Consider the following 24,333-nt stretch of genomic DNA (forward strand, 5'->3'; position numbering starts at 1 on the left):
GGATTGATAGAGCGTCGAACGCCATCTTTATTGGTCTTACGTGAGACGCGCGGGGTACAGCGGTGAATGTGTCAAATCGCAGAATCCACGACGATACATATTTGGTTGAACATGGTGTTTATACAGGAAAGGTGATTGAATTCGCGTTTGATCCTGACGTAAGTAATGCGCGCGGCCAGGCGACGATGAGATCTGTGAAAGTTTTTGTGCGGTTTCGCCAGCGACAATTTTCTGTCGGTCAATACATATTACTGCTAGCACGAGATTTCGTGACTATTTAGCCGTCGTATCTGCGGCGAAAAGCCAACTGGAACGAACGGAACGTGCCACGGATATTCTTGATAGCAGCGATTCTTATGTTTTCTCCGTGCTCCGTTATTTCTCCGCCGAGATATCGACGAAATATTGCTCGTTAGAGTTTATTTTAAGGGGCAGTTCTTGACAATAGCCATCATCCATTTTGTTTATCCACCTCCGGCACGCTTCGTTCCAAAAACATCTCACCTCGCGCACATATCAACTCGGTTTTTCGAATGTTATTCACGAAAACATTAAACTTACGCACAATTGATTCGGCCTGTTTTAGCCATGGTTACTATTATATACTCTTTTTGTGTACAGCGGTAATTCATGATAAAATAATGAAGTTTGTTGTGCGGGTGTTTCTATGAACTTACGTGTAGGTGTGTGTGTGTGTGTACACATGAGTGTATCATGACTGCACGGGATGTTTTGATTTCGTGTTTATCGTTATGTGTCACGAATCGTAATAGCAATTATAATTGCTATTACAGAACATTTTTGTCTTCGTTTATTAAAAACTAATAACATTCGTAAGTTTGTGTTGTAATAACTTGCCGCTGTTGCATTATTGCTTTTTTCGAATTTTAAAGATAAAGTTAAGAATAAGGATTAAAATTTTTATGGAGACCGTGATATCGAATTTGTGTCGGTTATTTTCCAGGTATGCAAAGTAAGGGAAGATGGTTAGCAACATTTCGCGGGGTACTCCCCGCATTCAGGTCTTTAGACCTACTTACGAGGAGTTCAAAGATTTTACCAAGTACGTGGAATATATGGAAAGCAGAGGCGCGCACAAAGCAGGCTTAGCAAAAGTGATTCCACCTCCTGAATGGATTCCTCGGAAAGGAGGCTACAATTTGGACAATTTGGATTTGTCCATTCCTGCTCCTGTTTGCCAGGTGGTTACCGGCAAGCAGGGTCTGTACCAGCAAATCAATATACAGAAGAAGTCTATGACCGTGAACGAATACAGAAAGCTGGCCAATTCTGAGCGCTATAATACTCCGCGTCACTTCGACTACGAAGATCTGGAAAGAAAATATTGGAAGAATATAACTTACGTGGCTCCTATATACGGGGCTGATGTGTCCGGTTCCTTGACCGATCCAGATGTGAAAGAGTGGAACATTAATCACTTAGGGACGATACTCGACTATGTGAACAAAGATTACGGCATATCTATCGAAGGTGTGAATACGGCGTATCTGTATTTTGGAATGTGGAAGGCCACATTCGCGTGGCATACGGAGGACATGGATCTGTATTCGATAAATTATTTACACTTTGGAGCTCCAAAGACTTGGTATGCTATACCTCCGGAACATGGACGCAGACTGGAGAGACTCGCCAGCGGTTTCTTCCCGTCGAGTCATCAAAGTTGTCAAGCGTTCTTACGTCACAAGATGTCTCTTATTTCTCCTCAAATATTAAGACAGTATTCTATTCCGTGCAATAAAGTAAGCTCAGACTTGTTTGTCCGTCTCTTATTAATCTAACACGCGTACACGATAGTTTATAAAAAACGGGTTAATGTATTTTTTTAGATAACGCAGGAGGCTGGAGAAATAATGATCACTTTCCCTTATGGCTATCATGCTGGTTTCAATCATGGATTCAACTGTGCCGAATCCACCAACTTTGCTACGCCACGATGGGTAGAGTATGGAAAAAGGGCTATACAGTGCACTTGCAGTAAGGACATGGTGAAAATATCTATGGACACGTTTGTGAAACGTTTCCAACCAGAAAGGTAATGAGATTTCTACGAGAATACGTACATAGGTTGGGGACAACCTGCAGATCGAGAAAACGCTTGGTTGCAGATATGAATTGTGGTTGCGCGGGGAAGATATTGGTCCACATCCCGAAGATCCTAGGCAGACAGCTGCGCCCATGCCGTCTCAGATGGACCTGTTGTGCAGTAACAGCAGCAACGGTCAATTACCGCAGAGTTACTTAAGCGCAGCACCTAAGAACAAACGCCATACGATACACAAAAAGAAAAATATCATGGCGACGAATCCGGATGTCGATATGGAAGAACTGGTAAATCGAGCGGATATCCCACCGGATGTGAAGAAAGTTTTACAAGACCTTGAATTGGAAGAAGCCGACGACCCACCTGACGAGCAGCAGCTAGAAGTTTTGGAAGATATTTGGCTGAAGGCAGGAGAAATGGGTAAACATATGTTTGCTGTGTACTTTCTTAGCAAGTTTGTGTTTTTTAGTGTAATTGAAAGAATTAACCGGCCCGAATATAAATGAACACAATGAATTGTTTTTGCTGTAGATGTAAACGAAGCTACCGTGTACGACGACGGCTACAACCGTAAGAAAAGTCGCAAGCGTAAGAAGAAGAACGCGGAGAAAGAGAAAAAGTCGAAAAAGGACTCTAATAGGAGTGTTCCAGGGACTGTAACAGTAAAGACTGAAATTAAAGTAGAACCCGACGATGACTTGAGCTTTTTGACTCCTTCGTTCCCGGATCAAAGCGGCCATTTGGAAGACGAAGAGCAAGGTTGCTCCAACGTTATACCGCCTCGCGATAACATCATTGAAAGTATGAAAACGGAGGACGGATCGGACTTCTCTGAAACCGCTGGGAAACCAGTGAAGAAGAAGAAGAAACATTCGAAGTCTGGCGAACCAAAGAAGACGAAATCAAAGAGTTCTGGTAAAAAGAAGAACAAGCATTTAAATATGAACATCTTCGACACTGGCGAACCTTTGGACGTGTCCGACGCTAACGTGCAACGGCAGCTAATGGCCATGCCTAGCCTAAATCAGCAAAAATCTTTAGCGGTGAAGGACGTTGCTATCGTTCCAGGGAAAGGAAGTCAAGCGACCGGAAACATGATATTCCCTGGCAACGAACCCGTTGTAAATGTCGCGAGTACGCTCGTAAGCGCTGTGTACGGTGACCCGAAGGGAAACGAGAAACTTTTAGATCCTGGTTTGGACGAACGAATGAGCGTATACGCGAAGAACGCTAAGAAGCTCAACTTGACTATCGTCAAGCCAACGTTCTCTACGCCAGCCATGGTGAAAAATCCACATGCTCCGGATCAAGCGAAGCCTGTTAAAATCGACAGAGCTGTGGAGTCGGAATGTATTGGTGACGACGCTAAAGTAACCGTGCAGGAGATAAAGCCGTTTAATCAGACCAGTTTTAAAAGCGTAGGCACAATTTCAACCGAGAGATCGAATTATTCGAAAAAAGATATTATAAAAGCTCCGCGGTTGAACGTACTAAGCGCAGCTTTCAATACACCGGCCGTCGAGGGATCTTCGAAAGCGAATGCCGGCAAGCCATCGGGAGAAGAGAAACATTCGCGCGCAGCAACGAACAACGTTGTAGTTTTAACAAAGCCTTGGCCTATCGCGAAACCCCAGGAGCCTAAACTTGCGAATATCATGTATTTGAACAAAAGTTTTTCTACCCCACCGATTTTACAGAAAGAGATATCTGTACAAGAACCAGGAAACGATTCGGAGAGTCTAGAGTTGTCGAAACCTCTGGTTTCCTCGGGGATTCAAATACCACGGCTCGAAGGATTTTTCACGAAGAACGCGGTCTTGGGTCAAACGATCACGCAGCCGATTACTTGCCACGGTATTAGCAGTCCCAGCACAGACGTGAAGGTTCTGGGAAAGAGGTCGACGACCGACACGTCGAAAATGATGGCAACAAAGTTCTGGCAACTTCCAAGCGGTAGTAACAGCTTGTTTTACTCGAAGGACGTGAACGCGGACGATACGCCGATCCAGTCTTGCGTTGCAACTTTAGATTCTTCTCATTGTCAGATGTCTACCCCGTCTTCGTTTAGTCTATCGAAGAATATCTTCTTGCCTTCGGCCTCGAAGCGTACGAACGAGTCGTCGGTAAATCCCCAGTCTTCGATGATGTACGACTTCAGCCAGAAATGCTTGCAAAAGCCTAACCTGGCTGCCAGTTTAGTCGAGTCCTCGTATCTGAAGATCTTGTCGAAACCGAAAGAGTCGTTGCTGCTGAAGAGAGCGTTAAGCCAGAAAGTAGAATCCTGTAATCGAAGGTTTTTCGGTAAGAGTACAAGCACGATTGTCAGTAATGTAAAGACTGTGTCCACTCAAGTAGACAATCCATTGGAAATTAGTCAACCCGGCCAGATTCTGAACATTGTGAGTTTGAACAGCGGTACGCCGCACGTTGTGAATCCGTCGACTTCGGAATTACAAGCTTCGCTAAATGTTACCACCATTTTGCCGATTAAACGGGAAGAAGACGAAGACGGAGTTGCGGTTCAAGATAACCAGCAATCTCAAAGAATAGAGAAGAGTTCGGTAGATATATACGCGAGCATGCCACCGTTGAAACCCATCAAATGGCCGACGTCCCGGCGAAAGTCGAAAGAGAAATTGAAGAAGGCGACCACTAGGAAAAAAGATACACCGGAGAAGGTTGGGCCAACCCTGTGTCAGGAAGACACCGGCGCAACATCTAGTCCCATGGAAAAGCCACCTTGCGTTTCTCACCGCGTTTCGATGATACCAGGACATATATCCGACATGTTGTATCCCTTTATTCCGAACAACGATTTACTCAAGGCGTTCAATGATTATTGGAGCGCTCAAATCTCGCATTGCGCGATCTGCGCACCGTTTACCTCCAGTTACAATGGCCAAGGCAGGCTGATGCCTGCAGACTGGAAATACTGCAAACCCACCGTCTTACCGGACAGCTCACCGATATGGGTAAGCGTGCTTCACGCCATTGCTTATTTGCTATTTTACTCAACTTTGGCCTCATATCTTGCATCGTTATCGATTATCTAACTTGTTTCTTTTTCTTTTCTTTTTATTATCTAGGTGTCTGCAAATATATTCGTCGCGAACTCGAAGGAACAAATGGTAGAACCAGACAATGATAAGCTGCTGCGTTGCAGAGAATGTCATGTGACCGTACACGCATCGTGTTACGGTATTACGGTAGTGCCCACGGATATACGAAATTGGGCGTGCGATAAATGTAAAGCTGGTAAACAACAGGTGGTACGTAGCCCTGACCGAATATAGATAAATTCTGTTTAATACGGACACGATAGTGTTTTGATGATATATGTTTGGTATATTATATTTTCTTTTTTCAGATGTGTTGTTTATGCCCCATGCGCGGCGGTGCTCTTAAACGTACCAGCGACAGTAATTGGGCACATATATTATGCGCTCTCCTATTACCAGGAGTCACATTTAAGGATGCTATCAATAAAGACCCGATCAACGTTCTAGGTATCAAGCCTGAAATTGTTACGCAACAATGTTGTTACTGCAACCAAACGATCGGGGCGTGTCTAAATTGCAGCCAGTGCAATAGCCTGTTTCACCCGTCATGCGGACTGATTTCCGGCGCTTTGTTCTCGATACCCGTGTACAATTCACTGGAGTTTCAGGTATATAGTATATGTATATTCACGGGCAAACATGTCGACGTTTATGCTTGAATTTCTATGTATGTAACAACGAAATCTATCTTTAGGTAACTTGCGACGGACACGACGACGGAAAGGAAAAAATTCCAACCATTCGACAGGGTGAGGTTGTTTGGGCGAGACATCGAAATTCCCGATATTACAAAGCCAAAGTGGATTCGATACACGACACTCTGTTTTATATGGTCACGTTTAAAATAGACAGCAGTGTCAGCGAGGATCTGTATCCATCGGATATAACGGTACGATCAACGATTCAAGTATTACAAATTGTTTTACCTATTTCTACGCTGGTGGCTAATTATTATACATTGTATTTATAGAACGATACGAGAATGTATCGCGCCTAGTGTTTTACCCGCGCGCGCCTGTAAAAATTAATTACCATTCTTTATAGAATTATGATCCTGGAAACCAACCGCAACGGGGTGCCGCTGTCGTTGTAAAATGGACAGATGGGGAACCGTATGACGGTATCTTTGAGGGTACGAATCACAGGATCATGTATAACGTGAGTAACATTTATTTGATTTGCTTAACCGCGCGAACAGTCGTTTACTTGTAATTACGTTGTTGATTTTTTTTCATTCTTTCATGATTTAGGTAACCTTCGAAGATGGTTCGCAGCTTGCGCTGAAGCGAAACGAGATCTATAGTTTACAGGAAGACATGCCAAAAAGAGTGCGTTCACGTCTGGTATGTTTAGTACTAAATTAATTTTTATGCTACGAGAAAATATTTGAATGTTACCCTAGAGAACGGTTCACCTGCTTCTTCTTTGCTTTTTATCGTATCTTCTCATTTGTTTCTTTATTTCTCATTGACCACGATCAACTCGAAAGTTCACGTTTGATTTTTCTGTTTCAATTGGTTTCGTTTAAAGTCTTATGCGACCGAAATGAAGCACCGGCATCATCTGTACGGCATGGAGGATGAATCCGAGGCGCAAAGAAAGGTGAAACAGTCGAAATATTGTGATTAAACGCAAAATTCTATATGGCCCGATGTAAATAATTAATAGAGACAAGTAATAATTATTGAATTGCTGTAAATATTACATAACGAATAATGTACCTATTCATTCGGTCTCTCTAAAACGTTTCCTGGAGCAGACCAAGCGGACAAATCTATGTTTCACTTAGTTCTCTTCGTTTCTTTTGTATTCTACTTTATGTTCTCTTTCTTTCGTTCTTTCTTTCTTTCTTTCTTTTTCTTCGTTTTTTTATCGATCGAACACCGATGCGTTCATCGGCGTCACTCTTTCCTATTGTTTAGTATACGTTCTGTTGCTTGTGCCTACTGAAAGGAGTATTGAAAAGTAAATATTCAAATTCCTATTCGATTACGAATTTTTAAGTATTATTCATTCGGATCAGAGATGATGTTGATCTTACTCGATGATGACGTGTACATGAGAAAAATTATGCATTCTAGAATCCGAATAAAAATTGCTAAACGAAAATGTGGAAATATCGTGCAAAATGCGAATGGCGGGCGGGAACCAGCGACATTTGCACGGGATACATCTTTCATCTGATTGAATAATAAATATTGCAACGTTTTATTAATATATTTAAAGAAAAACTAAAAGTATTAAAGGAACCGCGATATGGATCACGCGTCAATGTAACAAGCGTCCCTTTTGTGGCTATAAATAAGCACGTTCAAGTTTTTAACTGTTTATCACGTAACCAGGAGATAGTACAGAGGTCTCTTTTGCAGCATAAAACAACACGTAGGATCTTTTTGACCCCTTGTAATTTACAAGCAGCTATCTCTGCACACAGTTTGTAACGGGCTGCCTCGAGGCACCGATCAAAGAAACGTATAGAAGCCCTCGACATCTATTTCTGTACATACTCGTATATGATATAATAATCAAGATACCGTATAAGATGTATGTTTTTAACTTCCTCAGGGATACCGGTACGTTCGTTTTATTTTTAAATGCAAAACCATGCTCGGTCATCGATATGGAAAATTGTCGGAGAGCAACGGAATCTGTCAACGATAAAAACAAACAAATTTGCCGTATAGAAGCACCGAAAATATTTTAACATATTTTAAATTTTCTCTCTCTCTCTCTCTCTCTCTCTCTCTCTGTGTGTGTATCTCTCTCGTTTCTCGACTGCAGAAATTTCTTCCCTGAAGAAGTTAAACAAACAGCCCACGTGCGTAGTTTAAACGGAATTTTTTACTTTGTTTTACGGATAAGAATCGAAAATTTGAAATATCTGGATGTTTGCGTTGCGTATGTCCGACTAACAATCACAAATACTGGTAACACGTCTTACCGGAAGCGTTAGTATATTACAGTTAAGCGGGGTGCTTCTGATGAACAAGATTTAGCTTCTTTAGAGAAAGTACGTTAGTGTATAGAATGGAGTAAAAAATGTCCTGACAACGTAGCACATTTTTTATGCCATTTTGCATTTTTCTTAAAGAGAAACCATCTCTGGGGATCGCTTTGTTTCTAGAAATGCTTCATCAGGAACTTGTTACGTTCGGGAAGAATTCAATAGTTATCAACGAATCGTTAAAAAAGCTAACAAGCAATTTTGCAACATTCTGTGCAGAGACATACATAATTTGTGTCATACTGCGAGTTCAGTTGAATTTTTCATCTACCCTTATAGTTTCAAAGTTATCGAAGCGTTGATAGCTTCTCTCTCACCCTTTGTATCAAGAACTTGCATTATTTTACATGGATTAGATTTTGATATACACGTATAATGTAACGTAACATCCTAACGAATATTCAATAGTACGCTCAGGTTTCGTTCGTTCAGGACTTTTGGATTCTTCCGATGCAACGTATCGCTTAAAGTCATCGTTACGCCGAGCACCACCGATAAGATTCGGCATTTGATTACGCACGTGTTCATCACCGATTAGTCTGCGAGGCGAAAAAACAAAGTTTTTGTAACGCTAAACCGAGGCGACGAGAGACCCGCGTCGTTTTTATGGACGCCCTACGTTCAGTACGCATTAGCATTTGAAATCATATGAATACTCTCTGCATCTGTTTTAATTGTTTCTGTGGTACGATACACCTTTGAATGTTTCTTCTGTCACTTACTTCTTCCGTTCCGTTCTTCTGCGTTCCCAAATCATCTAGACGCGTAACCACGTAACGAGCGAACGTTCGACGAAACGCTAACATGTATGTATGTATGTATGTATGCATGCATGTATGTATGTATGTACATTTCTAGAGGGGATTCGTCGTTCGATTTAATAGTGTTCATATGATCTCCGAAAATTCGTTTCCTAGATGTTTTATTTATCATGAATAGACAATGCGAAACAGACGATAGTTTTAACTTAAAAAAATGTGTAATTTATCCGAAAGAAAAATTATCACTTCCCTCGGCCACTTTATATGCCTGTTGATTGAACTAGGTCGTGGAAGTTGTATTAGCGTTCTATCTGTATATGATAATAATTAAAAGGCCAAAAAAATTGGAAAAGTTAACAATGTATCCGAATTGTAGACACATACTGGATACAGCGTACAATAAAAACTACAAATATAAAACCAGTTCTCTTTTCTCACACGAGTGCATCGACTCCTTTTTAGCATAGATTCTGCAAAGTTTAACTCGCGGCGGAACGAGCTTCCGCGTCTGAAAACAAAGTTTCGTTGGACTCCGTGTAAAATTAGACAAATCCGATTGCGAGGAAGGAGTGAAGGAATTCTCGACACTTGATAAAAAAAAAGAAAGTACGTTCATTTGAATAGGTTTCGGACAACCGAGCATCCGTTTACACGTTCCATAATACTAAATATACATATAACATTTACAGTTTCTACAGATATCGAGATAGATGGAATAAGAATGTTTCACATGTCTCTCTCCACTCGATCTCGTTTACAGTTTACGACATAGTTTGTTTAAAGCTTCGCGTACATCACTTTTCCAGTGTCTATCGGGGGTACCAACTTCTCTTGGTAACGAGAAAGCGAATCCTTCGGTAGAAAAATTCTCGATCAACTAAACACGGCAATAAATACTGTAAAAAGTGAGAATCAGAAAAGTCTGATACTTTATCGTGCCTTATCCCTGCTTCGCAGGTTGATTCTAACTTTACAGTGTATATAACGCGTACGATTCTCCATTTAAAGATACAAATAGAAACGGTAAAACGGTATTATTACATTTATACAATATTGACTTGAAATTTAGACTTGCAGGACATCCTATACATATATATATACATATATATGTATTAATATAGAAATGATTATTCGCGTGTGTGTATCGGTGTATATATCTAAAATCTTTTAACAGATTTCTTCGACTACTCTTCATAAATATCGTTATTCGATTAACTCTGAGAAGATCTGTAACAAATATATCACATCAACTGTTGAATCTATTCTATTACGAATACATGAAAAGTGATTTGTTCAACCTTTTCCTATTCGAGGAAGGTTCTCATTCATTCGTTCGCAACGATCTTACCAGGCATGTGTCTCACAGAAAAAAAAGTAATGTTCTATCAAAAAATAATATACAATGCCCCGATGTTAACATTATAATCAATGTAATATCGCTAGGTATGTGCGGGCCGCCCACCCGATATTCGGATTCGGGTCGGGTCGCAGAAAATCGGGCGGGCTCGATTCGGGCGGCCCGCATATCCCTAAATATCACGTATCGTTCACGCGCACGTTCTGATTGTACTCTAGGTACTTAGGCACAAGTGTGACCCCCCCCCCTCGCTCCAAAAAAATTTTACTCTACGATCATCCGTTTCTCGTGACCGCGATTTTCAAAATGGCCATAGCAGCGACAAGATAATTAATAACGGTCACGTTACGGAAAAATAATAAAATAATGTTTCTCTTCTTATATTAACGCACGTTTGCTAACAACTCTCTTTCGGAAACAGCCTTTCTAAATGCAACGGTACCCTCCTAGGAAATATATGTAATTCGAAATAACGATCTGTAGAAAATAAATTTGATTTTCTTCAAGGCGAAACAGAAAATTACGGTCGCCGCGCGTATACGAAACTAGCGAACGATTGTTTACGAAAGTCTTGAATCCAGGTAATATAGGACACTCGTTTTGACGGAAAACGGTGTAATAAGTTAACAGAGGCCCGTAACACGGTGACGGTGACGGTGATAAACGAAAACCCGGATGTTTCACGTGCCAGTAGCACGATTAGGTTAACGTTTTGCCGTTAGAACGCGTCCGGCATTTCCAGTCCTACTTCTACTTTGCGTCGCATGCCGGTATCGATTGTGAGAGTCTTTTCGCGATTAACAGATAATTATCTTCCCTTCGCCCTCGTCGAAATAAATAGGGTTTCCGCTACGCGTTTGTCAATTTGTTCGTTATGGTCCCGAAAGGCCGAAAGGAACTGTCGTTTCAGCGTCGCGTTACACGCCTGTGTCCATGTGTACACAGATTTATCGATAGAAATACTGGAACACCGAGAGATCGGTGGACCGGTAGTCTTTATCTTCTGTTGAGTTTGCACCAGAGCGCGCTAGCCGTTAGCAAATGCATCAATACGCCGATACCCAAGATCAGAATCAGATTGTCGATCACGTTGGTGTCGGCGATGTCCATTTCTTTCAGGAATTGCGTGGGCTTCTTATAATGGCAATAAAAGTCGTCGCACTTGAGGTCCATCCGATCGAAACCGTAGACAGTGTGCAGAAGACTGTGAAAGCTGGCGCGGAAGTACGATATGTGGAACATCCAACGGAACATCAACGGCGTGTCCATGTAACGGATGCAAAATCCGAAAACCGAGAACAGCACCGCCAGGATGGGACCCGCGAACACGGCGATCTGAAAGTAGAGTTTTTGCTGGTTTTCTAACTTGTTGGAACCAAGATGAGATAGAAGAAAAGTCAAAGCGCCTAAGGTACCTTGACCGGCGTGGTGGCTCCGATGAAGAAGCCCCAAGCCTGAGCTGTCAAGCTGGCGGCTATGCTAACGACCATGAAGGAAATAATACGAGGTGTTTCGACCGGCTGTCCTGTCAGCCAATAGCTAACAGCCAAATAGGTCGCTGCGCAAGCTGCTTGGAACGGGATCTCCACCAGCAGCATGCTGATGTAATAGGGCGCTAATCGATACCATCGGTTAAAGTGTTCCCTCGAGAGAATCCGCATTTCCTGCGGAACTGAAACATTGTCGAAAAGAGAGAGAACTTTAGTAGATATCCGCGCACGGAACAGCTACGTTTTCTGCTGTAAAAACTAGTATGTACATAGATCGATCGATATCTCGAAGAACTCGTTCCTGGAACCGTTATACGTTATACGCACAGCAACACTTAGCTATTTTCACTTTCTTTCGAACATATGAACCGCCAAGTTTAGTTTACATTCACCTTGAAACACTTTCCATAAAAGAGCAATAAGAATAAAATAAGAAAGTGGCTGGCACAACGCGACGCGGTCCGCTTATGGCACCAATTAAAAGAGCACTCCAGTGAAGCAACTCCAGTTACAGTCAGTGGCTCTCCATTCGAAATCAATAATTTCTGTGTGTTTGAAAGATTAGATCGCAAAAAGCATACGACATACGATACCAGCGATTTCTAATAAATAAAAAGAAAGGAGATGCGAACGGACGGACGCGCGCTAGCTCTCTTCAAGATCGCGAATAGAGATATAAACGCGTTCTGCGTGTCTCGACCTAGATTTCAAGTAGCTGGTCCCATTAAAACGATGCGGCAAACGCGAATCCCGACGGAACCGTTACCGGTCTCTTGCGCGTTCACCGAGTTCGCCGATATAATTATTATTGAAACGGCGCGCGGCGCTGCGAACCGTGCATTGTTTTCTCCCGCTGCGCGCGAGTGTGTGAAAACTTGAACAATTCCGAAATCCGGTTTTCGGTGACCCAGTCATAAAATGAAGAAACTGTAATTTACGAATTTCGGTCGCTGCATTAATAACGTATAAGGTTCGCGGGTTGCTTAATCGTGTGTCTCGTGCTAGGTTCGATTCGAGAGACTAATGATTGATATTTTTGATGGTCCGCTAATCTCGATGAATTTCGTACGAGGTGCGTCGACTCTATTACATGTACATATGTAGGTAAGTACCTACAGGCAAGGGTAACAGCCATTTTTCCAGTGTAGACGATCAGCAACAAGGATCCGTAAAGGTAGACGTAATTGGCTAGGACACCGTTCGCTCTGTAACCGCTTCCCATGTACAGGTAGCCGAAAATTACTCCGATCAGCAGGTGGCAGAGAAGTCGAACCACTAGTAACGTATAGTCCCTCTTCAGGCATAGCAGATGCCTTTTGTAGAGCAGGTAACATTGCGCGAGGAATCCTGCAGGCGAGGGTGGCTCCGGAGAATTGTCTGAATCGAGAAAACAGAGTTGAGTTTTTTCTTTGAAATATTCGTCGAGTCAATGAGTCAACATTTCGGCGATGCAAGGAGAAGCGGAATGCAAAGAGAGAAGGATAATTGCGTAAGAGAGAAAATATTCTACTACATATGTATATAGTGTAATACATATACCTGTATTTGGCTTCGGCGGGTACGTCTTTACCGTGTTATCGTCCATGCACATCGACTCTGCGGCAGCTGCCAATTTTTCGACGCTGATACCGTAATCGCCTATCGCGACCTCCAACACTGTAACACACCCCGTTGTCCCCGTCAACTATGACTAACGATAAGTTTAGACTTTAGACGGGACTGATTTCGATAGGTTCCAAGGTAACTTACGAAAGTCGGCCGGATTGTGGTACGACGGACACTCGGCTCCGACCGAGGACATGTGCGGCAGTAACGACTTTACCGGACCCGAATAAATGCAATAGCCACTGGCGACGCAGTAAATCGCGTCGAACATCTCCAGGAGCAACGCGCTCGGCTGGTGTATCGTACAAATCACCGTACGCCTCTCTATTTTAGCGAGACGCTTCAAGAGCGCGATGCACTGGCTGCAGGACGCAGAGTCCAAACCTGAAACAAGGATGATCGTCTTCCTGTACTCGAGTCGTCGTCTCTTGTATGTTTTTTAGTTGTAACGTTCGCGAGAATGTTGGACAAACGAAACCGATTACATATCTCGCTGATAGAGAAATAATGAAAACTATGCATCGCGATCGGGGCGAGAACATGTTGCGAAACCCTCGTGCGCCTCCTCGTCAGTCGGGTACCTTGCGCGTTCTCCGCGAAACGCCGAAGTACATATTCTTTTATCGGTCTTGTAATCTCGCGCGCAGATGTTTGCCATCCACCCGTTTATTCCATTTGTTGCGCGTGTCGCGTGTCGCGTGTATACGTCGCGCCCGTTTCCTTTGTCCCCGCGTTGTCCAGTCTTATCATTAGCCTGTCAGGATTGCTATGGCTGACTGAGTAGTGGCTAGTAACTCGATGGATCGTTTACAAGGCTAGAAACAGCTCTCCTCGTTCATTACACTTAAAAGTCTGTCTCGCTTCTTTTTTTCCATAATACATACATATGTAGTACACCGTTTTGAACGCACCTTTTTACCGTTATTATTCGCTACGATAGCGAAAATTCTTTCGACTCTCCGCGGCACCAGTTTCGCAGAGTTATTCTCAACAATATTGCGAGAACTCGATTAATCGTTTTCTGCGAGGATGGAAACGCTCGAGTTTCTCCATCGAGTTACGCAGAGTGTCCTACTTATACCGGATGTCCAGATATACAATATTTTTCATATGGTTAAAAACGTAGGAGGCATTTATCTCCTAGCGTCGTCGATTAATTGATCTGCCTGCCTGATTTACATCTATAACTGTTCGTATCTTTTCATGGAATTATAATTAAGACGACACCTTTAAGATCCTAGCATTTAGAATCGATTGCAAAAATGATTGAGATGACTTTCCGTGTTCGGACAAGCAGCTTCCCGAGGCTAACTTCTTTGTGATTGTGTTCGACCTTCGAAGCGATTTCAATCGATTTGCATTCTATTGTAGAACACCAATACCCGGATAACATCAATTAGACGGAAATAATGACACCTAATCAATTTACATGGTATGCAACAGTCAGTTCGTTTTTACTGCTTCTTTTTCAAGTCGATTTGCGACGTAAGATTGAGTAACACCCACGGATACAAAGTTGCTCAAACCCGTTTTGCCCGAGACATTGAAAACACAATGTGTGTAAGCCGATGCAAATGCGATTACATATGTACCGCGTCGCGTCGCGTCGCCTCCAGTAGGTTACATGAAAACTAGTCTTGTTTTCTTCCAATTATTCTGCTTACGCGTTTGCCGGTCGCACGATGCGGCATATTATGTCATCGCGCGTGGTTAAACACTGAAATAAGTATTAAAGATATTTGAAGTACACACACTCTATTGTAAATCTCTCGATTTTCCTATCGAATACTGATTGAAATGGCGCCAGGTAGTTGCAGTGATATTTACTCGAATTTCACGAGGTTTTCTAATTACCTGTTGTTGGCTCGTCGAGGAATAATACTGAAGGATTGCTCAAAAGCTCCAGAGCGACATCGAGACGTTTCTTTTGGCCACCGGACAATTTTCCGCACAAAGTATCGTAGCAGTGGCTCAGACCCAGCATTTCGAGCAGTTCCAGAACCTGAGAACGAGCAACGTATTTGCGATGCAGTTTGTAGTGTAGACTGTAGATTGGTGAATTGGCGATATCGAGTGTTTTTCAGGTCAGAGGACGGTGTAATTCGGATAAATTGAAAGACTAACTTGAGTGTGCTTGTAGGCCGAGCTGATCGTGTAGCCGAGTTTCAAGTGAGCGGCTAATGTCATGGCTTCGCCGACTGTGATCCTCGTCCTCATCAGGGCGTCTTGCATTATGTAGCACGAAGTTCTCTTCCAGCCAGCGCTGTACGGCATCCGAAGCTTTCCATTCACCAGAATCTTCCCTTGGACACCCTTCACTCTGCAACGTGAACGGTTTACTAATTGTAGGTAGTATCCAGCAATTTCGTCACCTACCGTGTCTCCAAAAAAAGAAAAGAAAACAACATCAATTCAAAGAAAGAAATAATTTTACTTATTGTTAGAGACTTGGAGATGATCGAGTGGAAAGTGAAAATACAAAAAGAGTCTATGCGATTTACAAATATCCGCGAAATACCACGAAACAAGAACATTAGTAATAAAAACGGTAGAAAGAAAAGTACAGTTGTACTAAAAGTTGACATATTAGTCATTAGGATATTAGATAAACGACGCGCGATGGAACAGTTATATGTACATACATATGGTTTTTGCATGAACGGTGTCGATCTATTAATAAGAAAATGACAAAAAATTGCTGCCGAGAATCCGGTTGTAGAATTTCAACCGAGCGATTGGTTGCGAATACATACGCATGTGAGAAGAAGAGCATCTCGCGAGCCTAAACAGTAATCAAGATCGACGGTTCGCGTATCGTTTATCTCGATCGATTACAGTAATTTATTGTCTGTTTATCCTGTCGAATCGGTCACGGTCACGATGTCACGGTATAACGAATGTCGAGCACTTCTTCTATCCCATCTAAAAAGTTTAGCTTCCGTCAGTCTGTCGCACGATCTTGCCCTTTGAATGCCAATCGCTTCAGCTTGCATGCTAACGAAATATTTATCGAGGACTATTAACGTTTCACCTTTTCGCGACATTTAATTCGCGTTACCAGTTTATCGAACGAAACAAGAACAACGAATTCGCATGGCTAATGAATATCGTTTCGATCCGAATCGATTGAACGTTCATCGGGTGGTGTAAATCTTGACAGAAATCGGTAAAAACATTATGCTAATGGAAAAGAAGCGTTGACGCGTTCAACCGATGCGATGTATGGACGGAACGCATCGAAATCGAAGGACACGCTGCGATGGTCTCTTCGAGACTTCGAGATGTTACGGTTAACGTGACTGGAAATTATTTCGTTCGATGGCCGCCGCGCCACGCTGCACAGTGGGCGAGAAACCGATCTTTTTGGACGAAAATCTGCCGACAACTCAGTTTTTCATCGATTCAATTGGAATTTTTTTTTAAATGTTCGTGAAGGACTATACTTTGATGACGTGCTGCGCGAAAATCGTTAACTGTCACAAGAAATCAAGAATCCTTATCTACAAAACTCAATAACTTCGATACTTCATCCGCCTATACCATAAATTGGCATGTCCCAGCTGAATTGCCGACACTTCTTAACCCTAAACCCTAAACCGCAGAATTTTAAACTGTAAATCTGGCCCTGAGAATTACCAATTGAATAGAATTACATTTGGCACTCATGAGACTCACCATTACTTTATTGATCCAACAGTAGCGTTTTTGCTTCTTGAGGAAGAACTTCCTTGTGCTTGCCATCCTTTATTCTTAAAGAGCTTATAAGTGGATCGGATGATAATAACATATGCCGTATAATATCTATATTTGTCTTTCTGCGGCAACACACATTCGGGAGTTTTCAGCTCGTGATTTCCTGAAGACTTTATTATTGCCTCTTGTGGCTCTTCTGAATACAAACTAATTAGCATTTCAAATGTAGCAAGTACTTCACTTACATGTTGCAGTACCTTATGAACTGATGGAGGTAGTTTATACCATGGATAAATTTTAATAAAATTTTTTTTTCTTATTTTTTTTACAGTTTAAAATTTTGCGGTTTAGGGTTTAGGGTTAAGAAGTGTCAGCAACTCAGCTGGGGCATGCAAATTTATGGTATGGGCGGATGAAGTATCGGAGTTATTGGGTTTTGTAGATAAGGATTCTTGATTTCTTGTGACAGTTAATAATTTTCGCGCAGCACGTCATCAAAGTATAGTCCTTTACGAACATTTTTAAAAAAATTCCATTTGAATCGATGAAAAACTGAATTGTCGACAGATTTTCGTCCAAAAAGATCGGTTTCTCGACCACTGTGCGCTGTGAAGCGACGGTGAAGAAAAGGCAAGCTGGTATAATTCGATGCTGTTTCGACGCCTCGCATTATTCTCGGCGAAACACGGCCGCTAATTTTTCGCAGAAAAAATTCCTCCGTTGATCGAGTATGCTCTCACTGTGTTTCTACGATTCGTCATCCTGTCCTCGCTGTTCGAATTTTTTCCCTTAATTTAAAGTCGCCTTAATTACCGACTCGAAGTGTTACGTGGAAATCACGTATTCGCGCTGATAAACAATTACTATTCCGCGCGAATAAATTTTCGACAGTTGCGTGACTATTTACTTCCTACGCTCAACTCATTATTGGATTCATAATGTTCTTATTGACGCCGTTTTCCTAGGAAAACATCCTGAACCGAATTCAAGCTTGGGACAGTGTTTGTCCGTTTATGGCGCGATTACGGGGTAGAGTTGCCGTTTATGATCCAATCAAATGCACAGTCATCAGTCAGCCTGCCCATACCCGCGTGCTCAATTCGTTGCAGTTGCAGCGATGCAACCGCTGCGCTGTTCGTTCCGTTTTCCGCTTAATTTGTAAGTCGAAATACTAAAAGACTATAAACAAGCTTGAAGCTTCGATCTTTCATTTCATTTTAAGAGAATGTTGAGCTGCAACGCTGCAACCAATTGCGTAAAAAACGACTGTATAATTCCATCGAAGAAAATAGGAGTGACCTCGAAATTTTCGAAAATGCTTCACCCATAAAAAACTGATTACTGCCACGTAATGGCCCGTAGCAGTAACGTAGTTATTCAAGGTGATCCTGTCTTACGCGGGAAGACGGCTGGTTTTCGAAGTGGCAAAGTGGAATTTCTAAAATAAGAAAAGGAAGACAGCGGAAGCAGAATAACCCGAGAACGATGGGTTCGCGATGACCAAGGGCACTGACCCACTTTCGTTGTTCCGAGAGGTCGACGCGACGCGCGACGGTTCTCTGGCCCGGCGACGCGCAACGTGTACCCATATGAATAATAAAGCTCGCGGCGAGGTTTCAATGGTGGGCGGTCTACGATTAGATCGATGACGAAACAATATGTCGCACCGCGGTCACCGATGATTCAGCTGCATATTACAATATGCAGATTTCCGTGGAAATGAAATGAAATGCTCGGTGCGTAAGCCGAATCGAAGAATAGTAATTGATCCCCGCGATAGAAACAGAGAGACGGAGGCTACGGTTTCTCAAAAATTCACTTTGCAAGCGCCAAGCGTCCACAGTTCGCAAAGACTAAATGCGATACTGGTCGAATTTTCGATATCCCGAGGTAAGGAGTACGAGTTAAAAGATAATCATTTCCTAAAAGACTGTGCAACTAGATTGATCCCCGATACAACAATTATTATTATTAACACAGATCGTCGTGTTCTTCGCGGCAGCTTAAATCTACATCGAGTAGAGTTGACTCACGTGTAGCCAGCCAATACGTTCAACAAGGTTGACTTTCCGGCGCCAGAGGGTCCCATAATGGCGACCAATTCGCCAGCTTTGAATTCTCCATTGACGCCATGGAGAATTTCTTTGTATTCTGTAAGAGAAGAAAACAATCGATCTATAATAATTGCACTAATAATTATACAGTAGTTTGACTTCTGCCAAGGAAATCATTCTCGCAGACGGGCGCGAACGACGCGCGACACGATAAAACTAGTCTTTGTCTAATGATTCGCAATTTTGATTCGAACCATGACAGATTGTTTCATAAAAACTAGGATAAGCGCAAGATCGATTTCTACAACCAGTTATCTCGTGTAATTATTACCGTTCGTCTAGAAACGAGCTGGACAATGTCAAGGTGTTCTTTAAATTCTGTGAGTTAGCGGAATGTAAGCCGCACCGTAGATTGTAGATGCTAATAATATGGGAACCGAAACGTGAAATACGTCAGAGATCTTGTGTAACACGATACAGCTGCTATTGTGCATCCACGATCGGAAGCCGAGCGTTTTCCTGATGTATGTATGTAGTTCCTTTTTTTCCCACGGTCGAACAATCCGTTGCAAGTTGCCAGGCGGACGTTGCGCGTCGCGTCGTGAAAAAACAAAACGGAAATCGATTAACAGAATTGCCTAATGACGGGGATTTCTGAAATTTTTCGTTGAAAAAATGTCTTATCGTTAGTGATATAGTAATATTTCATTGGTTTTATAGAAAATACTGCTCGATAGGTTGAACATCCAGTATCGAGAAAAACTATTTACATATTAGTTCCTACTCGAAGAAGAAGGCACCGACGCGCGACGTATAAGATTGATTCACGGCGGCTTCTGTAAATTCAAATTGCTACGAACTCGCGCAGGCTGGTTGCGAGTCTCGATTATAAAATCAAACTACACGGTGACGCTTACGAAACCGAACGATAGTCGGATACGTACGTATTACATACTGGTGTAACATTCGCGTAGCACGCGAAATTCGAGGGATCGGTGTGTTATCGCGCGCAAATGTCATCGCTCGCGACCCTCGATAACATATCCGATCGGTATGTCGTTCTCTCCCGTAAAAAAGTACAGTAAAAACCGTAAAAACAGAAGCTGTTACAATGATAACGAATAATGGTTCAAATATTTGGATAACGACACCTACTTACAATTCCAATTAGAGGATGAAAAAGGAAGAATAAAAAGAAGGAAAAAGCGCCTGTCATTTTCCAGTATACATATTCGTGTTATCGGCTTTCAATTGTAACGCCCGCCGCGCCGCGCCGTGTCTCGCCGTATGTCTCGCTATCCTTGACTTGGGAATATTGGTCAGATAACTTGTGCCACCCACGGCTGACCTATATATACATATGTACAGGTCACGCGGGAAGTATCGTGAGAGCTACCTTCGACACGTTCCATCGATTAAAACAATCGTTTGTCATGCACCGTCGCGCCGGTCTGCTCGTCAACGTCAACACATCGCATCGTTTCGTGGAATCGTTAAAGAGTAAGCGAAAGTACAGCCAATTCTAGAATCGTGCAAAATTGTAACTAGACGGAGCGGATCTCCGTCCGACATCCAAATTTCCTCATGCAATTTCTGAAGAAATGAAATTTACCAAGTATATTCCGTGTCTTAAACGTTTCAATGTTGTATGTATTTTTACAAATTTCTGATTCCATCGCGTTGTTACTGTGGAAACGTAGAAAAACATTGCTCGGCGTGTGCGGTCGTCCGCCCGTGTTTAGAATAATGTTATTCCGCTTCCGTTTAGAGGTCGATAAATACGTGACTACACGACGCAACGCAACGCAACGCAACTCAACGCAACGCAATATTTATATCATGTGAATAGAGCCGGCACACGATGCGAAATTCGATTTGTCTCTGCGCCGCGCCGTATCTTCTGGTGGAGTAACTGTGCTTCCCGAACATTGCGATTGTCAACTATGAGCAACACATCAAACGCGCAATCTAATTCTACATTGAAGTGCAACTTTGTTAAATACTTGCCAAATATGTACTTGGAATAAAAAATAGAATTCTATATAGGGTTGAGAGCAAGTATCTGCCATTGTCACCGATAGATTTTCAAGAAGGATCATAGCGAAACGCTATCGCGTATGTATTTAGTCGCTGAATCGTGGAATCGTGCATCCCCGATTATCGGTTTTTCCATATGCGACGTCGCGCGTCCCATCGTCGTCGGTGACGTACTTTTTCCTTTGTTAATGCATGAATAATACAAAAAATCTCGGCGAACGGATGCGATCGACTGAACTTTACGTACAAGCAATGTCTGCCTGGTGTCGTATGCGCGGTGACAACCATAAAGCACACATGGACGCGGTACATATTCATCGGCGCGGCTTATCTCTGCGCGTTCAGAATATCGCGGGGGAATATCTACGTCGTGAGTAAGCGAGACGCGCAATGGTGGCGTTTAAATAAAATATGAGGGGCAGGCAAACTTCTCCGACTACTCGATAAACCAGGGACGAAAAGCTCGACGGTCAAGTCCAGCGCATGCCAAGGAAACCGTACAAATCTAATTCGGATGCGATTGTGTCCTGGAATAGTTTTCTTATCATCTATCTTTTTCTTAACATCGTTAAAAAAAAAATGAAAAACAAGATACACGGATTTACCGATGAAGCATTTGTTATCCACTAAAAGTTGATTTGATCGGGTCGCGTCGCTGTAAATTATACAATCCCGCGATGCTTCGCTGAAAGTAGAATCACTCCCGGATCTCCCGAAGCTCTTCCTCGTAAGACTAATTGTATAAACTTGAAACGACATGCGATTAATACGCGATAGCAGTTATCGGGAAAAAACGATCGGAGAAAAAAGCATTGATGCACATAACGAACGCGTGACCGATCGGTCAGAAGTCAAATAGAAATTTATGCCTCCGATAGAACGTATAATAAATGGGCGTATTTGCTGAATGCAAGCTAGACTTCTAATAACTAATTACTAATTGTACCTAAACAAGTCGAACAAACTTCGGTTCAACGTTCAAACGAAAAAATGTGAATTATATTCCGAGTTTTACACTCTTCATTGATCCGAACAATTATAACCTGTAGAGTCTCGAAATCAAGAGAGGAATCCGAATCAAGATCTAGCAATTTTCCAGAATGAATCTGTCGATCGTTCGAATGTTGAATTGATTATTCTTTTCGTTCCGTTGGTTTCTAACGAAGAAAGGTTTCTTCTTCTGAAAACGCTCGACCGCTTTCTCTGTTCAAAACTTTCTTCGCCACTCGCAGGACCACTTCATCCGCTTTCTCTCGACGCCGCGCACTGCGCACATTTAATACGCTGAAATGCACAGTCTCGGGATCGCGAACTCCGACCGTAAACTTTTCAAAATTTAAGTTTTCACGAGGAAAAAGTCTCCTGCTGATCTATCATCGATTATTTGAACGAAATCACACCGAGTCGAACCATCTTCGGCGCATCCACAATTTTCACTTATGCGAATGACCAATAGACATTCTTCGGGAATTGAGAATGAATCGATCAACTCTCATTTTTGTTTTTTCTTTAGATATTACGTCGCTTGGACTGAACGTTGAGAATTCTGAGAGTACTGGCGAAATCTGGAGGAACGTGCTCCATGAAGATTCTATGAAGCGACGAGTACTATGAGAATTGTATGGAGTAAGCACTATGATAATTAGAAGAGACGAACGCTATCGGATTCGTGAGAAACGAGCACCCAGGAAATCTTGAACGCCACTGGCCAAGAGGTTCGCGCGAAGCTAATCGATTTGGCAGAAAAGCGATCGGTTCTCACGGAAGGTTCGCGAGGTTAGTAGATGTAGCCAGTGCCAGGAGAACTACGGTTCAAGGTGGACACTTACTCGGTCTGATGTTCCGTATGTTCCATTCGGTGACCGTGTACCGTAGATCGTGAAAGGCGAGGTCGACTTCCGGCCTCTTCGGGAACGAGTGTTTCTCCTTCAGGTAGTAATTCTCTTTGGAGACGATCGTGACACCGTGCACATCGTCGTGACTGTTGTGATCGATTTGGCAGCAGCTGAGGGATGACCGGGACGGTGAACAATGGTTCGGCGAGGTGGTCATCGTTCCTGTTAGACTTTAGACTTATGTAGACGAATCACAAGCGGTTCTCGTTTCGACGCGGTGCGCGACTCGGTCCGTGTCCGTCTCCGTCTCCGTGTTCACGTTCGCGGGGAAACGGTGTTTTCCTTCTGACCGTGATTCACGTCCGAAGAAGCATGTCTAGCGCCGGCTACTCCTTCTCTTCCTCTTTCACGGCCACGTGAGTTCACTGTTTCCTTCCTCGGTCGATCACAGTTCTTGCATAATTGAACCGCGCGACGCTCTGCAACAAAAACATCGAAACGATGCGATGCATTTTCACAGTGAAAAATCCGCAGAACGAAATTGCTACAATTTCATTTTTTAATAGTTGTCTACTTTTCGTTGGAATGGACAGTAACCGACAGAGAGCGACGATTCTTTCCGACAGAGTATGCATGTCGTTTGCGTTTGTTGTGTGTTTGTTGCGTCTGGCGTCTGGGGGTATCCGTGACTGTGCGTGGCTGTTCATCGATCGATCGCGTTTACGTAGAATGTAAAAGAATGAGAGTAAGGTCTGGCCGTTACATGAAAAGTGGCGTCCGTTTAACGTGCCAACGAAACCGCCGCGACGATATTCGTGTCGTAATTCGTAATATGTATGTAGTAAGCAAACCGGCTTCAACGTTCGACGAAGGTTGGGAAAGAGCGTGCAAGGTGCACTGCGTGTCCGTGAACCGTGGATTCTCGATGAAATTGATTGCGGCCGAAAAAAATCTGCTCCCGGTAACTTTAATCGCAGCGGTCAAAGCAATTTCTCGTTTCTAGAGCGGATACGATTAGCATTCGTGCGTTCGGAGATGAAATTATAACGTGCTACATACTTCGTTTTCACCCTTAACTAGTAACTACGTGTAATTAGATACCTGCTTCTCTATCCTGTCAGTTCGCAGCGCTAGCGCAGTTTCTGCTTTCCACTACATATTCGATCATACAATATCCTGATGTAATAATATCGAAATATCGAGGCGATCGATACGCGTCGTATCAATACTTTAATCCGAAAGCACAACGAGCATTATTTATTGCAGCTCGTTAATTTAAATGTCCAATGATACCTCCATCGTAATCGGCCATGTAAACCTACCTGTAACGTTACGGAAAGGCTACCCGCCGCACAGTGGTTCGGATCGAGAAATTC

The 24,333-nt window shown here is 42.8% G+C and overlaps 2 protein-coding genes across 9 annotated transcripts; one reads left to right on the plus strand and one right to left on the minus strand.

The window, feature by feature from the left end:
* On the plus strand, positions 1-23,000 carry LOC143212408 (uncharacterized). Of its 4 annotated transcripts, none has more exons than XM_076431205.1 (11): positions 1-158; positions 965-1,760; positions 1,848-2,053; positions 2,127-2,482; positions 2,594-5,034; positions 5,149-5,331; positions 5,430-5,729; positions 5,816-6,010; positions 6,166-6,279; positions 6,372-6,464; positions 22,636-23,000. In XM_076431205.1, the coding sequence occupies exons 2-11, from the start codon at positions 984-986 to the stop codon at positions 22,654-22,656; spliced, it is 4,686 nt and encodes a 1,561-aa protein (XP_076287320.1). In that variant the 5' UTR covers positions 1-158; positions 965-983; the 3' UTR covers positions 22,657-23,000. The 4 variants fall into 4 exon arrangements, with proteins under 4 accessions (XP_076287320.1, XP_076287317.1, XP_076287318.1 ...); XM_076431202.1 differs by lacking the exon at positions 22,636-23,000 and adding an exon at positions 6,652-9,306; XM_076431203.1 differs by lacking the exon at positions 22,636-23,000 and adding an exon at positions 6,652-9,306 and having other exon boundaries at positions 4-131.
* On the minus strand, positions 9,481-23,174 carry LOC143212410 (ATP-binding cassette sub-family G member 4). Of its 5 annotated transcripts, none has more exons than XM_076431206.1 (9): positions 22,952-23,174; positions 19,065-19,182; positions 15,463-15,658; positions 15,193-15,340; positions 13,483-13,722; positions 13,273-13,389; positions 12,850-13,110; positions 11,659-11,915; positions 9,481-11,578 (listed from the first exon to the last, which is right to left on the minus strand). In XM_076431206.1, the coding sequence occupies exons 1-9, from the start codon at positions 23,172-23,174 to the stop codon at positions 11,240-11,242; spliced, it is 1,899 nt and encodes a 632-aa protein (XP_076287321.1). In that variant the 3' UTR covers positions 9,481-11,239. The 5 variants fall into 5 exon arrangements, with proteins under 5 accessions (XP_076287321.1, XP_076287322.1, XP_076287324.1 ...); XM_076431207.1 differs by lacking the exon at positions 22,952-23,174 and adding an exon at positions 21,728-22,656; XM_076431209.1 differs by lacking the exon at positions 22,952-23,174 and adding an exon at positions 19,417-21,690.
* Positions 23,175-24,333: the final 1,159 nt, after the last annotated feature.

The sequence above is a fragment of the Lasioglossum baleicum genome, chromosome 9 (genome assembly GCF_051020765.1).
Source record: "Lasioglossum baleicum chromosome 9, iyLasBale1, whole genome shotgun sequence".
Lineage (NCBI taxonomy): Eukaryota > Metazoa > Arthropoda > Insecta > Hymenoptera > Halictidae > Lasioglossum > Lasioglossum baleicum.

Excerpts from the sequence above, each read along its gene's own strand:
- LOC143212410 (XM_076431206.1), bottom strand. The coding sequence starts at position 23,174 with ATGACCACCTCGCCGAACCATTGTTCACCGTCCCGGTCATCCCTCAGC. Across the intron at positions 13,390-13,482 it reads CCACAATCCGGCCGACTTTC|TGTTGGAGGTCGCGATAGGC; the intron begins GTAAGTTACCTT and ends GGTGTGTTACAG. Across the intron at positions 13,111-13,272 it reads CCCGCCGAAGCCAAATACAG|ACAATTCTCCGGAGCCACCC; the intron begins GTATATGTATTA and ends TTCTCGATTCAG.
- LOC143212408 (XM_076431202.1), top strand. The coding sequence starts at position 984 with ATGGTTAGCAACATTTCGCGGGGTACTCCCCGCATTCAGGTCTTTAGA. Across the intron at positions 6,280-6,371 it reads ATCACAGGATCATGTATAAC|GTAACCTTCGAAGATGGTTC; the intron begins GTGAGTAACATT and ends TTCATGATTTAG. Across the intron at positions 6,465-6,651 it reads AAAGAGTGCGTTCACGTCTG|TCTTATGCGACCGAAATGAA; the intron begins GTATGTTTAGTA and ends TTTCGTTTAAAG.